This window comes from Podarcis filfolensis, assembly GCF_964270895.1.
Source record: "Podarcis filfolensis genome assembly, chromosome: 10".
NCBI lineage: Eukaryota > Metazoa > Chordata > Lepidosauria > Squamata > Lacertidae > Podarcis > Podarcis filfolensis.
In genome coordinates, this window is record NC_139612.1 from 66,428,606 (window position 1) to 66,448,312 (window position 19,707).

The 19,707-nt window shown below is 46.4% G+C and overlaps 1 protein-coding gene across 1 annotated transcript; it reads right to left on the minus strand.

Annotated features, from left to right (window-relative positions):
- Positions 1-1,000: 1,000 nt before the first annotated feature.
- Positions 1,001-18,792, minus strand: IL2RA (interleukin 2 receptor subunit alpha). Its single transcript, XM_083573184.1, has 6 exons — positions 18,620-18,792; positions 9,921-10,115; positions 7,884-7,976; positions 5,412-5,633; positions 4,695-4,761; positions 1,001-1,517 (listed from the first exon to the last, which is right to left on the minus strand). The coding sequence occupies exons 1-6, from the start codon at positions 18,696-18,698 to the stop codon at positions 1,496-1,498; spliced, it is 678 nt and encodes a 225-aa protein (XP_083429310.1). The 5' UTR covers positions 18,699-18,792; the 3' UTR covers positions 1,001-1,495.
- Positions 18,793-19,707: the final 915 nt, after the last annotated feature.

Here is a 19,707-nt window from a genome sequence, read left to right on the forward strand (position 1 = left end):
CCATTAAGTCCAGTCATGGCCGACTCTGGGGTTGCGGCGCTCATCTCGCTTTATTGGCCGAGGGAGCTGACGTACAGCTTCCGGATCATGTGGCCAGCAGGACTAAGCCGCTTCTGGCGAACCAGAGCAGCACACGGAAACGCCTTTTACCTTCCCACCGGAGCGGTACCTATTTATCTACTTGCATTTTGACGTGCTTTCGAACTGCTAGGTTGGCAGGAGCAGGGACCGAGCAACGGGAGCTCACTCCGTTGCGGGGATTCAAACGCCGACCTTCTGATCGGCAAGTCCTAGGCTCTGTGGTTTAACCCACAGCGCCACCTGTGTCCCTGCTGCCTGGCATCTAACAGCCAATAAGGAATGAGTAAGGTGGACTTCCCTTGGGGAGGAGTTCTACAGCTTTGGGGCCACGACGAGAAAGGCCCTACTGTCACTGCAGATTTATGTATTGTTACATTTACATCCTTCCTTTCTTCCAAGGAGCTCACGGTGATATATACACAGTTCTCTCCTTCCCATCTTACCCACACAACAACCCTGTGAGGTAGGCCAGGCTGAGAGACTGTGACTGTGCCCAAGGTGAGCTTCGTGGCCAAGCAGGAATTTGAACCCTGGGCTCCTGGGTCCCGGTCCAGCACTCTAACCACCAAGTCACACTGGCTTTTATATGGTGGGGGCAAGATACCGTATTTTTGCTCTATAGGACTCACTTTTTCCCTCCTAAAAAGTAAGGGGAAATGTGTGTGCATCTTATGGAACGAATGCAGGCTGCACAGCTATCCCAGAAGCCAGAACAGCAAGAGGGATGGCTGCTTTCACTGCGCAGCGATCCCTCTTGCTGTTCTGGCTTCTGAGATTCAGAATATTTTTTTTCTTGTTTTCCTCCTCCAAAAATTAGGTGCGTCTTGTGGTCTGGTGTGTCTTATGGAGCGAAAAATACGGTAATTTATATTTCTTAATTTTCCCCAATGTGCAAGAGGGGGGTGTTATTGCAAGAGGCTAAAATCTATATGGAATTTATTTTTTCAAAAATACACCAGCAGGAGTCCAGTAAATGCATTAACAGGTCATGAACGAGAGGAGCATCATAATACTAGGGAAATCAACATCATATTATGCATGAATGAATCTCGGGCAAATGCTGTTTACATGGAAAACAAAACAGAATATGAGGATGGAACTTTTAAACTTAACTCTATGCAGAACAATAGGCAAGATTAAATTAACTACAAATTAACAGCTGCTAAATGCTGTGTTGGGGCACCTAAAGCCCAGAATGTCTCTAGTCAAAAGTTTACTGCATTAGCAAGGCTGTCCTAACTACACAGTCCTTTAGAAGAAGACCAACTACCAACCCAAAGTGAAATTCTGGGAGGCGTAAACTTCCGTGGTCTTAGATTCGCATTACTAGAGACCAGTTGGGCTGCCAGGATATACAGTCCAGGAAAATCCAGATGGAAGATTAGTCCAGGCATAAACTGTAGAAAAATGCTTACTACAAGCAGCAAGAATAGAATCTAAAAAAGAAAGAAAAGGTAAGTTATTGCACACGCGCGCGCACACACACACACTGTAAAAAAAAAAAGTGTCTGGAAAGATGAAGCTAAGACGTTGACCACAGAAGAAACTGCAAACTTTTCTCTGCTTCCCAGCATCCCAGAACTCTCTCCCCAACTTTGATTGGTTCTTCTAATTCCACCTTTGCTCACAACTAAGACTTGTTCCGCAGCTGCTAAATGGCAGCCAGGTTAACAGATAGAGCAAGATAAGCGACTGAACCGACACTTGCGGTCAAGTTGCAAGACCATGGGTAGGCAAACAAAGGCCTGGGGGCTGGATCTGGCCCAATCAGCTTCTAAATCTGGCCTGTGGACGGTCCAGGAATCAGCATGTTTTTACATGAGTAGAATGTGTCCTTTTATTTAAAATGCATCTCTGGGTTATTTGTGGGGCATAGGAATCCGCTCATTTTTTTCCCTTCAAAATATAGTCCGGCCTACCACAAGGTCTGAGGGACAGGAGACCGGCCCCTGCTGAAAAAGTTTGCTGACCCCTGTGCAAGCCGCATCCATGACCTCCAACCCAAGCTAAAGATAGTCCCACCGAGCTAACTCAAGTCCTACTTGCTTTTGAAAGCCTTCATGATCAAATTAAGGTAGCTTCAGGGTGCTAGGTTAAGAACGTAACTATCAGGCGACAGAGGAACCAGCCCCCCACAGCAGGTGGCCAGGAACGGACAAGACAAGGAAAAGTACAGTGGTACCTCGGGTTAAGTACTTAATTCGTTCTGGAGGTCCGTTCTTAACCTGAAACTGTTCTTAAGCTGAAGCACCACTTTAGCTAATGGGGCCTCCTGCTGCCGCACCACCAGAGCACGATTTCTGTTCTCATCCTGAAGCAAAGTTCTTAACCTGAGGTACTGTTTCTGGGTTAGCGAAGTCTGTAACCTGAAGCGTATGTAACCTGAAGTGTATGTAACCCAAGGTACCACTGTACTTAACCCGAGGTACCACTGTAACGGCATTGCCCCGAGTCAATCTCTGCCCGCTCCATCTCTCCCACTTCCTCATGAGTCCAGCGGCGGAGCAAGCCAATTGGGTGCCTAGGGCGGCGCACACACCCTGCACCAGGGGCCGGGCCAGCCACCCATGGAGGCAGAGCCAGCCACCCCAGCCGCCCACAGGGCCTCCAAGGAGTCTGCCTGCCTCCTTCCACTCAGCCGCCCTACAGCTGAGGGGCAGGCGGCGGGTGGACCATTTGGGGCAGCGCAGAGCCTGCGAGTGCTCAAGCCACCGCGTCACTCCCAGGAGAGACGCTTGGCTCAGGTGCACTGCAGGCCCTGTGCTGAGTGCCGCCAGGTGTGGCGTTTGCCCTCCCAGGTGTGTGACATCCTACTGGGTTCATAAGGAAAGGGTGAACTAATTGTGAAATGACTAACCAATGGGAACCCAGGCGGCAGAGTTAACTGTGTATAAGGTTTAAGCACAGAGGTTTTTTAGGGGGTTAGAGTTGTAGAGAAGACAGTCTGGAGTGGGAAGAGGCAGATAAGATAAGTCAGTGGGTTGGGCTAGTCTGGTGTGTGTGTGTGAGAGAGAATCTGTTAAGAGGAGTTGGTCAAACAGTTGAGATAATCAGTCAGAAGGTATTAGGAAGATAAAGATACTAAAGTTAAGAGGAATATTATCTGAGAAACCATAAACTTGTTAATGCTTGTAAAATAAATGGTTTTTTTGGTTCACTTTTAACAACTGTCTGGACTCAGTGTTTTACCAGAGAGTAACGGGTTGGTGGCAGCGGGGAAGTGAGCACAGTGGTGGCACAGGGATCAATAGACCGTTAAACGTCCGGGGACCCTGTGTGATCGCTGCAGGCCCCGTGCTGAGTGCCGCCCGGAATTTTGTAAACCCCCCCCCCGTGGTGACACCCAGGGTGATCCGCCCCCATCGCACCCCCCTTTCCCCCCCCCTGCATGAGTCACTGTGACGGGTGCTGAAAAGTGCCCTCTGCCTTTTAGCTCTTTGTTTTCTTACTTTCAAGGCCTGCCATGTTCTGGGAGAGGGTGGGGTCTGGAATGCTTTCTAAATACACTGTGTCCGTCAGCGGTCGCCCCCCCCCGGTGCTCCTTCCTCCTCCTCCTCCTCTCCCATTATTTCCTAGCTTTTCCCTTGTTGTAAACCAAAATCTGCCCTTTTCCCCTTATGGGGTATCCAAGAGCCCATATAGAGTCCTTACGTAGGTTCCCTATTGGTAGGAGAAGATAACAGAGGCCAACCAGAGAACATTGAGAAGCAAAGCAGCTAGTAAGCCTGATCTTTATTGATCTGTTGCAACAGGGTCCTCACTCACCACATGCGGGAGGGAGGAGGAACCCAGAACAACGGCGCGCAAGGCCTTATATAGTCATACCTCGGGTTAAATGTGCTTCAGGTTGAGCGTTTTCAGGTTACGCTCCGCGGCGACCCGGAAGTAACGGAGCGCGTTACTTCTGGGTTTCGCCGCTCGCGCATGCGCAGGCACTCAAAATGACGTCACACGCATGCGCAGAAGCAGCGAATCGCGACCCGCGCAGACGCGGTTTGTGTTCGCTTCAGGATGCGAACGGGGCTCCGGAACAAATTCCGTTCGCATCCAGAAGTACCACTGTATAGACATTTTAAATTCCCTGCCCTGGAGCTCAAGACCACCCTTCCATACCTCATACATATATTACAGAAGGGGTGTAACCCAAGACCACCCCCCACAAACATCATATCTACATCACAGAAAAGGTGTTGTCATTTTTCCTGTCTGCCAGGTTATCTGATTGCCTTTCCTGATAGCCTTTCCTGATAGTCTGTCACCCAATAAAATGCTGATTATTCAATTCCTGAGACAATGGGAAGGCTCCCTGACCCCCCTCCCTCCTTGCAGGGAAAACACCTGGTCAGTTTGGGAACCAAAAATGGTCTTCCTGTGCTGATCTACGTATGTGCTACGAACATTTAACATATATCTAAGACCTCAAAATTCCTATCACACCCCTCATCTGCCTCTGAGCTGTGACCTCCCTCAAACCCCTGCTGTAATTCTGAACTTTTTTCTTCTCTGGAAGGGTCAGTCTGGGGAGATGCCCTCCACCATTCCTCCTCTGCCCGGTCCCTGACAGAAACTACAGTTTTAGGTTACAGCAAAAGGCACTTTATAAGGCCACTTACCCCACAGTTCCTGCGAGGATTCCTTCTAAGATGATGAACTTGGCCATTGCAGCAAGGCTGAGAGCAGCTTTAAAATGAAAAGGAAACCACGTGGTCAGGGAGTGAGGAGATGGCTGGCTTATTCTATCAGTGCTTCAGGTCCGCGTTTTGCATGCTTACTCTTAATCATCCCACGGCAGGATTTACGTATAAGCTAAAGAAGCTATAGCTTAGGGCTACACTCTCTTCCCCCCTCCCCAATTTTTTTTAAAGGAAAACAAACTGGATGTACATTTCCAAAATACAAGATAAAAAACAAATGAAATGAAACCTACATACAGCGACAGTATTTTGTGTCATTTAGGCTCCTATTTGTTATGTGCAAATGGCTTTAGATACCTATGAGGTCCATGAATTACCATACAGTGGTACCTCTGGTTAAGAACTTAATTCATTCTGGAGGTCCGTTCTTAACCTGAAACTGTTCTTAACCTGAGGTACCACTTTAGCTAATGGGGCCTCCCGCCGCTGCTGTGTGATTTCTGTTCTCATCCTGAAGCAAAGTTCTTAATCTGAGGTACTATTTCTGGGATAGCGGAGTCTGTAATCTGAAGCGCCTGTTGTTGTTGACAAAGGACAGCTGGACATATAAAGGGCCCCATTACGTTCAGGAGCTTAGGGCAAATGGGGAAAAGTGCCCTGTTACTATGCAATGTTTCATCTTAAACCTCATCTTACCTGCACCAGAATGCTGTTGGGTGTCCTTGGGGCTTTTTGTACAACGGAGATTTAATTTAGACCAATCATTTTTTCCACCAGAAGCCTCACAGGTGCTGACTTCAGAGAAGGAGACGGTTCCTTGATAGCCTTCCAGGCATTCATAGTGCAGTTTCTGCCCCACGTGGTACATTGTCACCTTAACGTCGGCATTGTTGAGGGGTTCTGGTTCTCCGCAGAAGCCTACAGAGCGGAAGAAGAAAGTGAAGAAGTCCGGCAGTCAGTGATGGAGCCAGGAACAAGCAGGGGCTGTTTGTTTGTTTTTAAGGGCCACATATTTTTATTTTCAATTTCGTGAACCCATTTTTATTGCTGTTGTTTTACAGGTAGTATGAAAACCAAGGCAGGGGAAAATGAGAAGCGGGTACACAAGATCATCAAGGGCAGAGATTCAAAAGCTGTTTGGCACCTTTTGTTGTCTTTTTAAATAGACTGTAAAAGGTTCCCATTCTTCTTTAAAGTCACAGACAACAAAATGAGCTGGACTCCTTGGCAGGTTTTGAATAAACATACACAAATTTATTGAGTTAATATGGTGGATAGATAACATAAGGATGTATACAATTTTATAATATGCAGAGAACAACATGAGTTGAGAAATCAGAGAGAGGAGCTGAGGGAAGTCTTGGGGGGGAGGGAGGGAGGGTTTGTTGGGGAGGTGGGAGAAAAAAAATGGGAGGGGCGGAAACAATGACTATTATGTTTAATTGTTGATTTGTTTTGTTGAATTTGTTAATATCCGCCCTCCCTTCCCCACAGGTGGGCGGGGTTTGCGGCACCAAGCGAGGCTCACCTGGGCGGGTGCCACCCACCTGCTTGAGCTGGCCTTTGACCAGCCCTCGGCCAGGGAGGACAATGGACGGCCGGCCGGGGGTGGGCCTAAGGCCAAAAGAAAAGAGGCTGACCCCTGAGCTCAAGCCTCTTTTGCTGTTCTTCCTTCTGGGATAATAAATCCCAGAATTAATAAAAAAAACTTTTTAAAAAGCTGTTTGGCACCTTCTACGGCACCAAATGCAGCAGGTCTAGCATAGGGGTGCAACAACCCAACAGAGAGATATGGCAAGGGGGCCCTACTGTATCTGCCACCTGAGGTGGTTGCTTAACTTTACCTAATGATAGGGCTGGACTGTCACCACAATTCTGGGTCCAAGATCTCAAAGAAATCACTCTTCCATGGTTAAAGTAAAGGTAAAGGGACCCCTGACCATTAGGTCCAGTCGTGGCCGACTCTGGGGTTGTGGCGCTCATCTCGCTTTACTGGCCGAGGGAGCCGGCATACAGCTTCCAGTTCATGTGGCCAGCATGACTAAGCCGCTTCTGGCGAACCAGAGCAGCGCATGGAAACGCCGTATACCTTCCCGCCAGAGTGGTACCTATTTATCTACTTGCACTTTGATGTGCTTTCGAACTGCTAGGTTGGCAGGAGCAGGGACCGAGTAACAGGAGCTCACCCCGTCACGGGGATTCGAACCGCCGACCTTCTGATCAGCAAGTCCCAGGCTCTGTGGTTTAACTCACGGCGCCACCTGCGTCCCTCTTTCCATGGTTACATTTGTGTTAAATGCACGATCAGGGACATGTACAGGATTAATAGCACCCCATGCCTTAGGAGTCCCAGCCACCTACCCTGAGATGTTCTGCTACTTCTGAACATCCCAAAATTTCTCCAACCCTGCTGGCCTAATATAACATCAGAAGAGGAGCCTGCTGGATCCGGCCAAGGGTTCATCAAGTCCAGCATCTTGTTCTCACAGTGGCCAGCTGGATACCCATGGGAAACAGACAGGATTTACGCACAAGAGCCCTCTTCCCTCTTGTGGTTGCCAGCAACAGGTATTGTGAATTGTTTTGTGGATTACGAGTGCTGCAATGCTTTGTGAATTTTATAATACGACTTTTCTTGTGGTTGTGCTGTTTGATCTATATATTTTTTTAGTTGTTTCGTTAATGTCGTATGGAAGGTGGCCGTTTCATTGGTGATTTGTTAATTGTTTTATATACCGTATTTTTCCATGTATAAGACGCTCCCATGTATAAGATGACCCCTATTTATGAGCCGCAAATTAAGAAATTTTAAACATTCCATGTATGATGCCCCCCAATTTTAAACTTTAACATTTTTTGGGGGGGGGGAATATAGTCTTATACACCGGAAAATACAGTAATTTATGTTGCAATGGTGATGCTCTGCATGATTGCTTATTGTAAGCAAGCCACTTTGTGACTCATGTAAGTGAAAAGAGGCCGTAGAAAAGAAAACAAATGAAACTGAAAAGCAATGATATTCAGAAGGATAATGCCCTTAACTGGAGTGGCACACAGGGCACCAGTTTACTCTTTGCCTTTATTTGTTTCCTGTGTGGCTACATCTCTACTTGCAGAGTGACTTCACCTTTAGGCTATGGGATACGAAGATGGAAGCGTCTGTCTTACCTGCCTGATTTGTAGGTTGGGGGCTGGTGGAAGCTATGCTCCAGTTTCCTGCTGTAGAATGTACTGTAGGAGGAAGACTCTGCCGCGGGTCAGCTGTGTAGAAGAACGAGGAAGAAAATAAGGTACTCCAAACAATATACAGTGGTACCTCTGGATGCGAACGGGATCCATTCCGGAGCTCCGTTCGCATCCTGAGTAGAACGTAAGACGCGACTGCGTGTGCGTGGGTCGCATTTTGCCCCTTCCGCGCATGCGCGTGATGTAGTTTTGAGCATCTGCGCATGCGCGAGTGGCGAAACCCAGAAGTAACGCGCTCCGTTACTTCTGGGTCGCTGTGGAGCATAACTTGAAAACGCTCAACCTGAAGCACATTTAACCCGAGGTATGACTGTAGAAGTGCTTGCTTGTTAGGCGCATCATGCGTTGAACAGCAAAGCAGCAGTGTCTGTTTTCAGTCGTGGGTCCACTTTCCCTTGTGGTGAGCCTGGCAGGAGCCACATAACCATGGTGGGTGGAGCCAGAAGCAAAAGCGGGCAGAGTAATAATAATAATAATAATAATAATAATAATAATATTTTATACCCCACCCATCTGACTCGATTGCCACCGCCACTCTGGGAGGCTTCCAACAGAAACACAGGAAAGCAACAACAACATCTAACCTTGAAAGCTTCCCAGAACGGGGCAGCTTTCAGATGTCTTCTGTATAACTTTTCATAGACATCTGAAAGCAGCCTTGTTTTGGGAAGCTTTTCACGGTTTAATGTTTTGTTATGTTTTTATATATGTTGGAAGCTGCTCGTAATGGCTGGGGCAACCCAGTCAGATGGGTGGGGTAAAAATAAATTATTATTATTATTATTATTATTATTATTATTATTATTATTATTAACCTATCTGCTTGACATCTGATGGGAGGGCATTCAACAGGGCAGGCGCCACTACTGAGAAGGCCCTCTGCCTGGTTCCCTGTAACCTCCCTTCTCCCAGTGAGGGAGCCGTCAGAAAGTCCTGGACCTCAGTGTCTGGGCTGAACAATGGGGGTGGAGACACTCCTTCAGGTTGACAGCACAGAGGCCATTTAGGGCTTAAAGGTCAGCACCAAGACTTGGAATTGTGCTTGGAAACATCCTGGGAACCAATGTAGATTTTTTTTAGCATCGTTGTTATGTGGCCCCGTGGCTACTACCAGTCTCGCAGCTGCATTTGGGATGAGTGATAGTTGCTGAGGGTCTTTTCAAAGGTAGAGCGCATTGCAGTAGTCCAAGCGGGAGATAACCAGTGCATGGAGCACTCTGGTGAGACAGTGCGCAGGTAGGTAGGGTCTCAGCTGTTGCAACAGGTGAAACAGGTAGACAGCTGCCCTGGAAACATAGTTGAGCTGCACCTCCACGGGCAGCTGTGAGTCCAAAATGACCCCCAGGCTCCACACCTGGTCCTTTAGGGGCACAGTTACTGGAGAGCCAGTGTGGTGTAGTGGTTAAGAGCGGTAGTCTTGTAATCTGGGGAACCGGGTTCGCATCCCTGCTCCTCCACCTGCAGCTGCTGGGTGACCTTGGGCCACTCACACATCTTTGAAGTCTCTCAGCCCCACTCACCTCACAGAGTGTTTGTTGTGGGGGAGGAAGGGAAAGGAGAATGTTAGCCGCTTTGAGACTCCTTAAAGGGAGTGAAAGGCGGGGTATCAAATCCAAACTCTTCTTCTTCTTCTTCTTCTTCATTCAGGACCAGCGAGTCCCTCACACTTCCCTGCCCCCTGTCTCCCCATTTTGTTGGGATTCAATTTCAATCCATTAACCACCCTCCAACGACTTCCAGACACCCACAAAGGACCTTTGCCACCATCACTGGTTCCAGGAGGTCGAGCCGAGTATGGCCGCAATCGGCTGCCATTCTTCTTTTTTTGCAAAGTGGCGTTACATGCAAAAACAGAAGTTTTTACCTGCATCTCTCCATTTCTCAGATCTTCCAGCTGACTTCAAAGAGGAAGACAAGGTATAGAAATTCATTTTGTCTCCCAGAAACACAACTTCTTACCTACACAAATCGGGAGCGGAGAAGTTCTGTTCCACTTAGCTGTACCGCCCACGTTCCTGCATGTCAGAAGATTGCTTCTCCTTGGTTTTCTCTGGTACCCTTTATGACAATTGTAACGAGCGGGTGTGCCCACGACATACCCTTCAGGAGCAGTGTATTTCGCAAATTTGATTTTCTGTGGAACGGGGCACTCTTCTGCAAAAGAGAAAAGAAGTGTGCATGTGTGAACCAGGGATACGGAATGTTATCAAAGCCATTCAAATAGTGCATAATAAGAAGTAACCGGCTGTATTTTTGAATAAATAAGGTATACTATTCATTGTTGCTGGAGGAGACTCTTGAGAGTCCCATGGACTGCAAGAAGATCAAACGTATCCATTCTTAAGGAAATCAGCCCTGAGTGCTCACTGGAAGGACAGATCCTGAAGCTGAGGCTCCTAGACTTTGGGCACCTCTTGAGAAGAGAAGACTCCCTGGGAAAGACCCTGATGCTGGGACAAGGAGAAGGGGACAACAGAGGACGAGATGGTGGGACAGTGTTCTCGAAGCTACCAGCTTGAGTTTGACTAAACTGAGGGAGGCAGTGGAAGACAGGAGTGCCTGGCGTGCTCTTGTCCAGGGGGTCACGAAGAGTCGGACACAACTAAACGACTAAACAAGACAAGACTATTCATTGTATCAAACTGTAGATTTCAACGGAAGTTTCATAAAGTTCAATGAAAAAAGCAGAAGACCCAGCAGATCAGTTCATTCTCTACTCAGTTCATGCATAAGATCCATACATGTATAAGTGTCTATTCCACCTGTCTGTTCATAGAGTCCAATAATCCACATAAAGGGTTGCTACAGTTCCACAGAATCCTTTCACAGAGTCTAAGACAAGGATTTCCGGAATATTAGCCTTGTTTCGCCATCCTAGGCTTCATCAGTAGAACAGATTCTAGGTAATGCAAATAAATACAATTTCGTAATCTCACACATTTTTACAGCAAAAATAATATAAAAAACCATAAACAATTGTATGTACCATGCGTAATATTACAGGCTAGTGCATCTTAGAGCATAGCAGTGGTTGCAATAAACAGCAACTGTTACAAAGCAGGATTTTATGGACAAGCACAATATTGGTTTGAGTAACAAGTGTCAGCAATCCACTGATACAAAATTTATTTCTTAAAGTGACCCATATGGCACGACAGAAATAAAGCAAACTTAATCCATGCTCAGACGTGTAAACTCATACGTAAATGTAATCAGTTTTTAGATCTAAAGCAGTAGCAGTCCACAGATACAAAATTTGTAATAATGCAAGCAGGGTCCAGGAGGAAAATAAATCCTGACAACACTTCACTGAAGAAACTGAACGAAACAGCGGATAATTTGGGAGGAAAGGAACAGAGAAGCCTTTCTTACTTCAGGCCTGGTTCAGAGTGGGAAGACATTCAACCAGTCATACAGAGGGGGTGGGGGGAACTCCCTCAGAACAGAACAGCCAATCACATGCTACCTCAGTAAACACACTGCCTGGTTGCTAAGAAATGTCTCTACCAGTCCCTCTCTCGTTTATAATAATAATTTATAATAATTTATTATTTATACCATGCCCTTCTGGCTGAGTTTCCCCAGCCACTCTGGGCGGCTCCCAATCGAGTGCTAAAAACAATACAGCATTAAATATTAAAAACTTCCCTAAACAGGGCTGCCTTCAGATGTCTTTTAAATAATAATAGTGAAATATACTCAGAGTCGAGAGTGGATTTCATGCTCTTTATTCAGCTCATAGTGGTGAGGAGGAATGAAAGTTTTTCCAAAGTATCTGCTTATATACATTATTTACACAATGGGCTGCACGTGATTGGCTAATTCCAGAATTCTCCTGTAGGCCAATCAGATTGTGGATTCACTTCCATCTGGAGCTGGATTGGGTGGCTCCTGCAGACCAATCATACTGCTGCATTGCTCTAGGATCAATCAGACAGCTGCATTCTGGATCCTATTGTTCTAGGACCAATCAGACTGCTGCATTTTGGATCCTATTCAACTCAGTACATAACAAATAATAATTTCATTTAACAGAATTAACCCTTTAGTTGCAAACTGGATGATCCTTATTGTTGCATTTCCAAGGTCTGGGGGACAAACGCAGCCTTCCAAATCTCTCTGGTCAGTCCCCAAGACTCTCCCCACGCCACAGCCCTCACCAGTCCTGTTCCACAGCCTCCTCAGGCTTGTGCCTCTAGCCAGAATGCGTCCCTGAACTCTGAAAATGCTCTTGCTTGCTTGTGTGTGTGATAATAATACATATACATCCATCGCTCCTCCTGCTTTTGCTGCTCCCCTAGGAAATATTACTGGGGTTTAAGTCCACAAATCACAATTCGAGGGATGGGAGAGAGCTTCAACTCAGTTGCATTTAAAGGGGAAATTACCTAATTCACACTTTCTAAACCAACATGCAAATCGAAACACAGCCATCCTTCGAAATTCACACTTCTCCAAGTTGCACAGTGCAGTCCTCCAGCCAGTTAATGTATAACGTTGGGGTAAGTGCGCACTCATTGCCGAAAACAGCGTATGAAAAGACATTATATTGGGTGAAATTGCTTTGGAAAAAATGTGTATAACGGGCAAAACTGCACACGCAAATTGAGGCGTTCACAAAGTAAAGGAAGGATTGAATTCTGATTAATAAGAATACACACAGAGGCTTGAACCAGCAAGACTCTGGGAAGGGTGCATATAATAATCTCTCTCTGCCTCCACCCCTCGGCCCAGGTCTCCAGGTCATTTTATTCACAAAAGAACTTTTACAGAGTGTTCGTAAGAACCAATCAGATTTCTTCTGAGCATTTCAACAAACCCCACGTGGGGACAAAGTTAAACTATCAAAACAGAACTACAAAAGAGTGCATTTGGCAACCCCGGAGGTGATAAACAAGCAATATACATGATAAGAAGGATGGCCAGGAAATCAGCGATCATTATCACCTTCAGGTGAGATCTGTTTCCTGGCCCTAAAATTAACATCTTAAGATTAACATATCAGAAAAGCTACATCAAAGAAACTGCCCCTGGCGAAGCAACTGGGCTGTGTATGTGACTGGTCAAGAAAGAGAAATGGAACAGGGATGCAGAGATATGGATTGATCAAGAATCATATCAAAATAGTTTAAACCCAGTAAACGCAATGCTTTCATTGCTGACACAGATGGCTTACTCTATATTTGTTATAATTCCTCATAGCAATCCCACCTGATCACTACGGCAAATGTGTACATCTGGGGAAATTTGCATTAAGATGCTGACATGTTTTCACGAGGACTTAAAAATTAATAAATTGTAAACGGGTGTGGAATTATGAGGAACTGAACTGAAGATTGGAAGGATGAGAAACTGAGGCCACATTCACGTCATGCATACAGAGCACTAGGAAACCACTTTAAACAGTTATGGCTTTCCCCACTAAACAATTATGGGAGCTGTAGTTTGTTAAGTTATCACAGGCATAGGCAAACTCCAGCCCTCCAGAAGTTAGGGACTACAATTCCCATCATCCCTGACCACTGGTCCCGTTAGCTAGGGATGATGGGAATTGTAATCCCAAACTTCTGGAGGGCTGGAGTTTGCCTATGCCTGAGTTATCAGGAGGCCCCCATCCCCCTCACAGAATTACAATTCCCAGAGCGGTGTAACAATCCCTCGTTCCAGAGAACTCTGGGAATTGTAGTTCTGGCAGGGGACTAACAACTCTCAGCACCCGTAACAAACTACAGCTCCCAGAATTCTCTGGGGAAAGTTATGGCTATTTGAAGTAGTGTCATAGTTATTCACATGTATGGTGTGGTGACTGTGGCTTTAGAACAGGCTTCCTCAACCTCGGCCCTCCAGATGTTTTTGGCCTACAACTCCCATGATCCCTAGTTAGCAGGACCAGTGGTCAATGATGATGGGAATTGTAGTCCCAAACTTCTAGCCCAACCCCTTACAATGCAATTATCTCAACACAAACAGTGTTAGTAGACAAGATTTTCCTGTAAATGCCCTTTAGACATGGCTTCGAGTTTCACCCTGCAACTGCGCTATGACTCTCTTGTGACTCATTTAATCAAGAGTGCCCTTTAGAATAGGCAGTTTGGGGGCAAAGGGGGGAATGAACGAAAGATAAGCGTCAAAAACAGATGAAAAATGGAAATCCCAGGCTGCCCGCTGCTTTCAAAGAACCGTTTGAAGCCTTAGCAGAAATGTGTCACCCCTTTATGAGGAAGTAGCTTGCAGAGACTTTTTTATTTGATAAGCCTGCTTTCGTTTCAGAATATGTGGCTGAGGTGTGCGGTTAATCTCTCTCTCTCTCTCTTCCGATCATCAGTCCCGCAGGAGAACCACAGCCTGCTACTAGGTTAGAGAAGGGGAGGGGAGTGACCTTAAAACCGTTCATCTTATACACACGCAAAGCACATGCACAGACATATTGTTTTGGCTGAGGACCAGCAAATGGTTCAGGGCACCCATTAGTCATTTTAACCATAGGACTCGGGGCCGGCTCAAGACTTTTTGCAGCCTGAGGCGAAGGACAAGATGGCACCCTCCCCCAAGGTACATACAATAGCCAGTTGGACTGGTAGTTGAATCTTACTCCAATATGGGTGAAAGGATGTTATGTACTGAGTTGAATAGGATCCAAAATGCAGCAGTCTGATTGGCCCTAGAACGATAGGATTCAGAATGCAGCAGTCTGATTGGTCCTAGAACAATAGGATCCAGAATGCAGCAGTCTGATTGGTCCGCAGGAGCCACCCAATCCAGCTCCAGGTGGAAGTGAATCCGCAACCTGATTGGCCTACAGGAGAATCCTGGAATTAGCCAATCACGTGGGGCCCATTGTGTAAATAATGTATACAAACAGGCATTCTGGGGGAACTTCCATTCCTCCTCACCACTATGAGCTGAATAAAGAGCATGAAATCCACTCTTAACTCCGAGTATATTTCAAAGGACAATGTCTTCCACTGGATTTGGAAGCAATGTCTTCCACTGGATTCTAGCTTAGGGGATACAGCGCGGACCCAAGCCTGAGGTAGTTGCCTCACTTTGCCTCATTGTAGAGGCGGCCCTGACAGAATCATGGAATTGTAGAGTTGGAAGGGATTCCCGAGGGCCATCTAGTCCAACCCCCTGCGATGCAGGAATCTCAGCTAAAGCATCCATGACAGATGGCCACCCAACCAACCTCTGCTTAAAAACCTCAAAAGTAGGAGAGTCTGCAACCTCCCAACAAAGTCCATTCCACTGTCGAACAGCTCTTACTGTCAGAACGTTTTTCCTAATTTTTAGTCGGAACCTCCTTTCTTGTAACTTGAAGCCACTGGTTCGAGTCCTACCCTCCAGAGCAGGAGAAAACAAGCTTGTTCCCTCTTCCATGTGACATCCCTTAAGACATTTGAAGATGGCCATCATATCTCCTCTCAGTCTCCTCTTTTCCAGGCGAAACATGCCCAGCTCCCTCAACTGTTCCTCATAAGGCATGGTTTCCAGACCCTTGATCATCTTGGTCACCCTCCTCTGCACACCTTCCAGCTTGTCAACATCCTTCTTAAATTGTGGTGCCCAGGACTGGACACAGTATTCCAGGTGTGGTCTGACCAAGGCAGAATATATTCAATTCAATATAAGTTTATTGTTCTAGCCAAAGTCTATGAGAAACCTGCAGCAGCAGTACCAATAAAGTAATTGAGATCATACACCCATAATTTGAGCCAACATCTGCAATGTAAGAGAGGTTACCAAGGACACCAACAAACTGAAATCCAGCTTGATTTCAAATTAAACCACCAACTCACCGCAATGATTTCCAGCGATTTTACCTAACTCCTTTTTCCTGATTTCCTCCCCTTGAAGCCAGCAGAATAGAGGTCCACTCTCTGTGTTACGAAGCTATTATTGTCACTCAAAAGAATGAGGACCATTTTTACCTGGGTGTAGCTGCTTGCTTGTGTGAACAGAGGTTTCAGAAAGCAATTTCTTGAGTATATAAGGGGCAGGCTATGATGCCTTCCACCTCAGGTTGACCACTAATACAAATTATGTCTGTGTATGGGACTTCGTTGTACTGGCCATCCAAGAGCCAAAACACACCTCTGTATATATGCATGTGTATCTATCTATCCATCATCTATCTATCTATCTATCTATCTATCTATCTATCTATCTATCTATCTATCATCTATTGTTGTAAATAAAAATATGCCCTTTTCCCTTATGGGGTAATCCAAGATCCCATATAGAGTCCTTACATAGGTTCCCTATCGGTAGGAGAAAATAACAGAGGCCAACCAGAGAATATTTGAGAAGCAAAGCAGCTAGTAAGCTTGATCTTTATTGATCTGTTGCAACAGGGTACTCCCCTCACACGCAGGAGAGGAAGAGGACCCCCCAAAAATGCTGTGCAAGGGCTTATAAAGACTTTTGAAATTCCCCTCCTCTAGATCAAGACCACCCCCAGAAACATTATGCATTCATCACAGAAGGGGTGTAACCTAAGACCACCCCTCAGATAAGGCGGTCTAAAACAGAACATTTGCATGTTGTTTTCTCCTGTCGCTTTGTTTATTTCCTGTCTGGCAGGTTACTTGATTGGATTTCTTGGGGAGCCTGGGCAGTCTTTTGTAATGATAAGGCTCACACCCTTATTCAAACACAGATTAAGACAGGATTTGTGAAGGAAGAGACAATGGGGAGGCTTTTCCATTTTGACCATGCAGAGAAACATTTACTCAGTTTAGGAATCAAAATGGTTCCAGGTTGGCTTTCCTGTGCTGATCTATGTACGTGTGGTTATGAACGTTGCCATATATCTAAGACCATAAAATTCCTATCACATTATCTATATCTATCATCTATCTATCATGGATATACTTCAGCAACACTTAAGGGAAGCTTTTCTTCTGTTCTGGAAAACATATTCTATGTGTTTCACTTCCTTCCAGCGTATAATGGATGACATCCCTTAAAAATCGACTGTGTTAGATGGAGTCAGACCATTGGTCCATGTTGCTCAGTGTTGTCCACACTCATTGGGTCTCTCCTTGTCCCAACTGGAGAGGCCAGTGATTTAACCTCAGAGCAAGTCAGATGATCCGCCACTGCGTTAGGTGGCCCTTTCCTGGTGTGCATGCCCATTCTGGAGCGCATTATATGGGAAGATCCTGTAGCTCAGTGGCACAACATGCGCACTGCAGGCAGAAGGTCGCAGGTTCAATTCCTGGCACCTGCAAGAAGGGCTGGGACTGCCCCATGCCTGAATCCCATGAGAGTCACTGTAGACAATACTATCTGAGAGGGACCAAAGATCTGAGCTAGCTTCCTTGTGTTACCGGCACCCGATGAAGGCAAATTTCTATGTTTCTCAAACTGTTTTTACTTATGTACACATTTAATCCATCAAGGCTGACCTCCTAAGCCACGGGTCAGCAAACTTTTTCAGCAGGGGGCCGGTCCACTGTCCCTCAGACCTTGTGGGGGGCCGGACTATATTTTTTGGGGTAGGGGATGAACGAATTCCTATGCCCCACAAATACCCCAGAGATGCATTTTAAATAAAAGGACACATTCTACTCATGTAAAAACACGCTAGTTCCCGGACTGTCCGCGGGCCGGATTTAGAAGGCAATTGGTCCGGATCTGGCCCCCGGGCCTTAGTTTGCCTACCCATGTCCTAAGCCCACTTACTTAGGAGAAAGTCCCACTTAATTAATAGCATACCCTTCAACGTTTCCCCAGTGAAAATAGGGACACCCTATTCCACCACCACCACCACAACAACTACTACAACAATTTTATTATTTATACCCCCTATTTTTATAAAATTAAAAATAATTTTATTATTTGTATGTCACCCATCTGACTGGGTTGTCTCAGCCACTCTGGGCAGCTTGCAACAGGCACATCTAAAAACATGATAAAACATAAAAAAAAACTTCCCTATACAGGGCTGCTCTCAAATATCTTCTAAAGGTTGTTACAGCTACTTATCTCCTTGGCTTGGGGTGTCACATAACTCCAACCCCTCCAACATTTCTCCAGTTGGAACGGCCTAAGGAAAAGCTGGACATTCTAGGATCAAATCAGAAACCGGAATGACTTCTGTAAATCTGGGACTGTCCCTGGAAAATAGGGACACTTGGAGGGTCTGTAATAGGACTTATTTACTTCCGAGTAAAACTGGTAAGTCCTATTACAAACCTTATTTATTTCCTTATTTACTCCCAAGTAAAACTGGTAACAGGGACACGGGTAGCGCTGTGGTCTAAACCGATCAGAAGGTCGGTGGTTCGAATCCCCGCGACGGGGTGAGCTCCCGTTGCTCGGTCCCTGCTCCTGCCTAACTAGCAGTTCGAAAGCACATCAAAGTGCAAGTAGATAAATAGGTACCGCTCCGGCGGGAAGGTAAACAGCGTTTCCGTGCGCTGCTCTGGTTCGCCAGAAGTGGCTTAGTCATGTTGGCCACATGACTCGGAAGCTGTACGCTGGCTCCCAATAAAGCGAGATGAGCGCTGCAACCCCAGAGTCGTCCGCAACTGCACCTAACGGTCAGGGGTCCCTTTACCTTTACCTAAAACTGGTAAGGATTGTGGTGTAATTCATCAGGTCAAACCCATACAGTTAGGACAGCCAGAGAGTAGCTGCAGTGGTTTGCTACTTACCATCAGTGGCAGCCAAAGTGGTGGTTTGGAAAATCCCCCATATGAGAAGTAGCCCCAATCCAGTGTAAAAGCCACCCATCTCTTCTCCAGCCCTAAGCTGGTTCTGAAGGTGGCAGGAGGTTTTCCACTGACTGAATGCGAGCCGACACGCCTCTCTAGTGCAGAGCCAGAGGAAAGGGACTTGATAACATATTTATATGCTCGTTGTCTCAAGTCTGATCAGCGCTTCTCTCTGACTCTCCCCCATCCACCCCCCTCCTTGTCTAAGAATAGGCGAAACTGGCCTTCTCAGGTGTGAGGACTACTCATCCAGGAAGCCACATTTTCTTGTCAAGGTGTGACACAGCTTTGCTCTTGCTGTGGAGGAGGAGGAGGAAGTGGTTTTCACAACTGGCTAACGCTCTGCGGATGAGCTTGGCAGAGTGTGGACAGCTCTACCCAAACTCCTTGTGTGGCCATTGTTATAGTGACCCCTAAGCCAGCGGACGGTTGCTCGTCTCTGGTCTAGGATGGACTGAAGTGTGGCAAGGAAAAGGAGAATTAATGCACCATCTTTAACGGCCTTGGCCCAGTATACCTGAAGGAGCATCTCCACCCCCATCGTTCTGCCTGGACACTGAGGTCCAGCGCCGAGGGCCTTCTGGCGGTTCCCTCCCTGCGAGAAGCCAAGTTACAGGGAACCAGGCAGAGGGCCTTCTCGGTAGTGGCACCTGCCCTGTGGAACGCCCTCCCATCAGATGTCAAAGAGATAAACAACTACAGTGGTACCTTGGGTTACATACGCTTCAGGTTGCATACGCTTCAGGTTACAGACTCCACTAACCCAGAAATAGTACTTCGGGTTAAGAACTTTGCTTCAGGATGAGAACAGAAATCGGGCGGCGGCGGCACAGCGGCGGTGCAGAGGCAGCGGGTGGCCCCATTAGCTAAAGTGGTACCTCAGGTTAAGAACAGTTTCAGGTTAAGATCGGACCTCCGGAATAAATTAAGTACGTAACCAGAGGTACCATTGTACCTGACATTTAGAAGACATCTGAAGGCAGCCCTGTTCAGGGAAGTTTTTAATGTGTGACATTTTAAAGTATTTT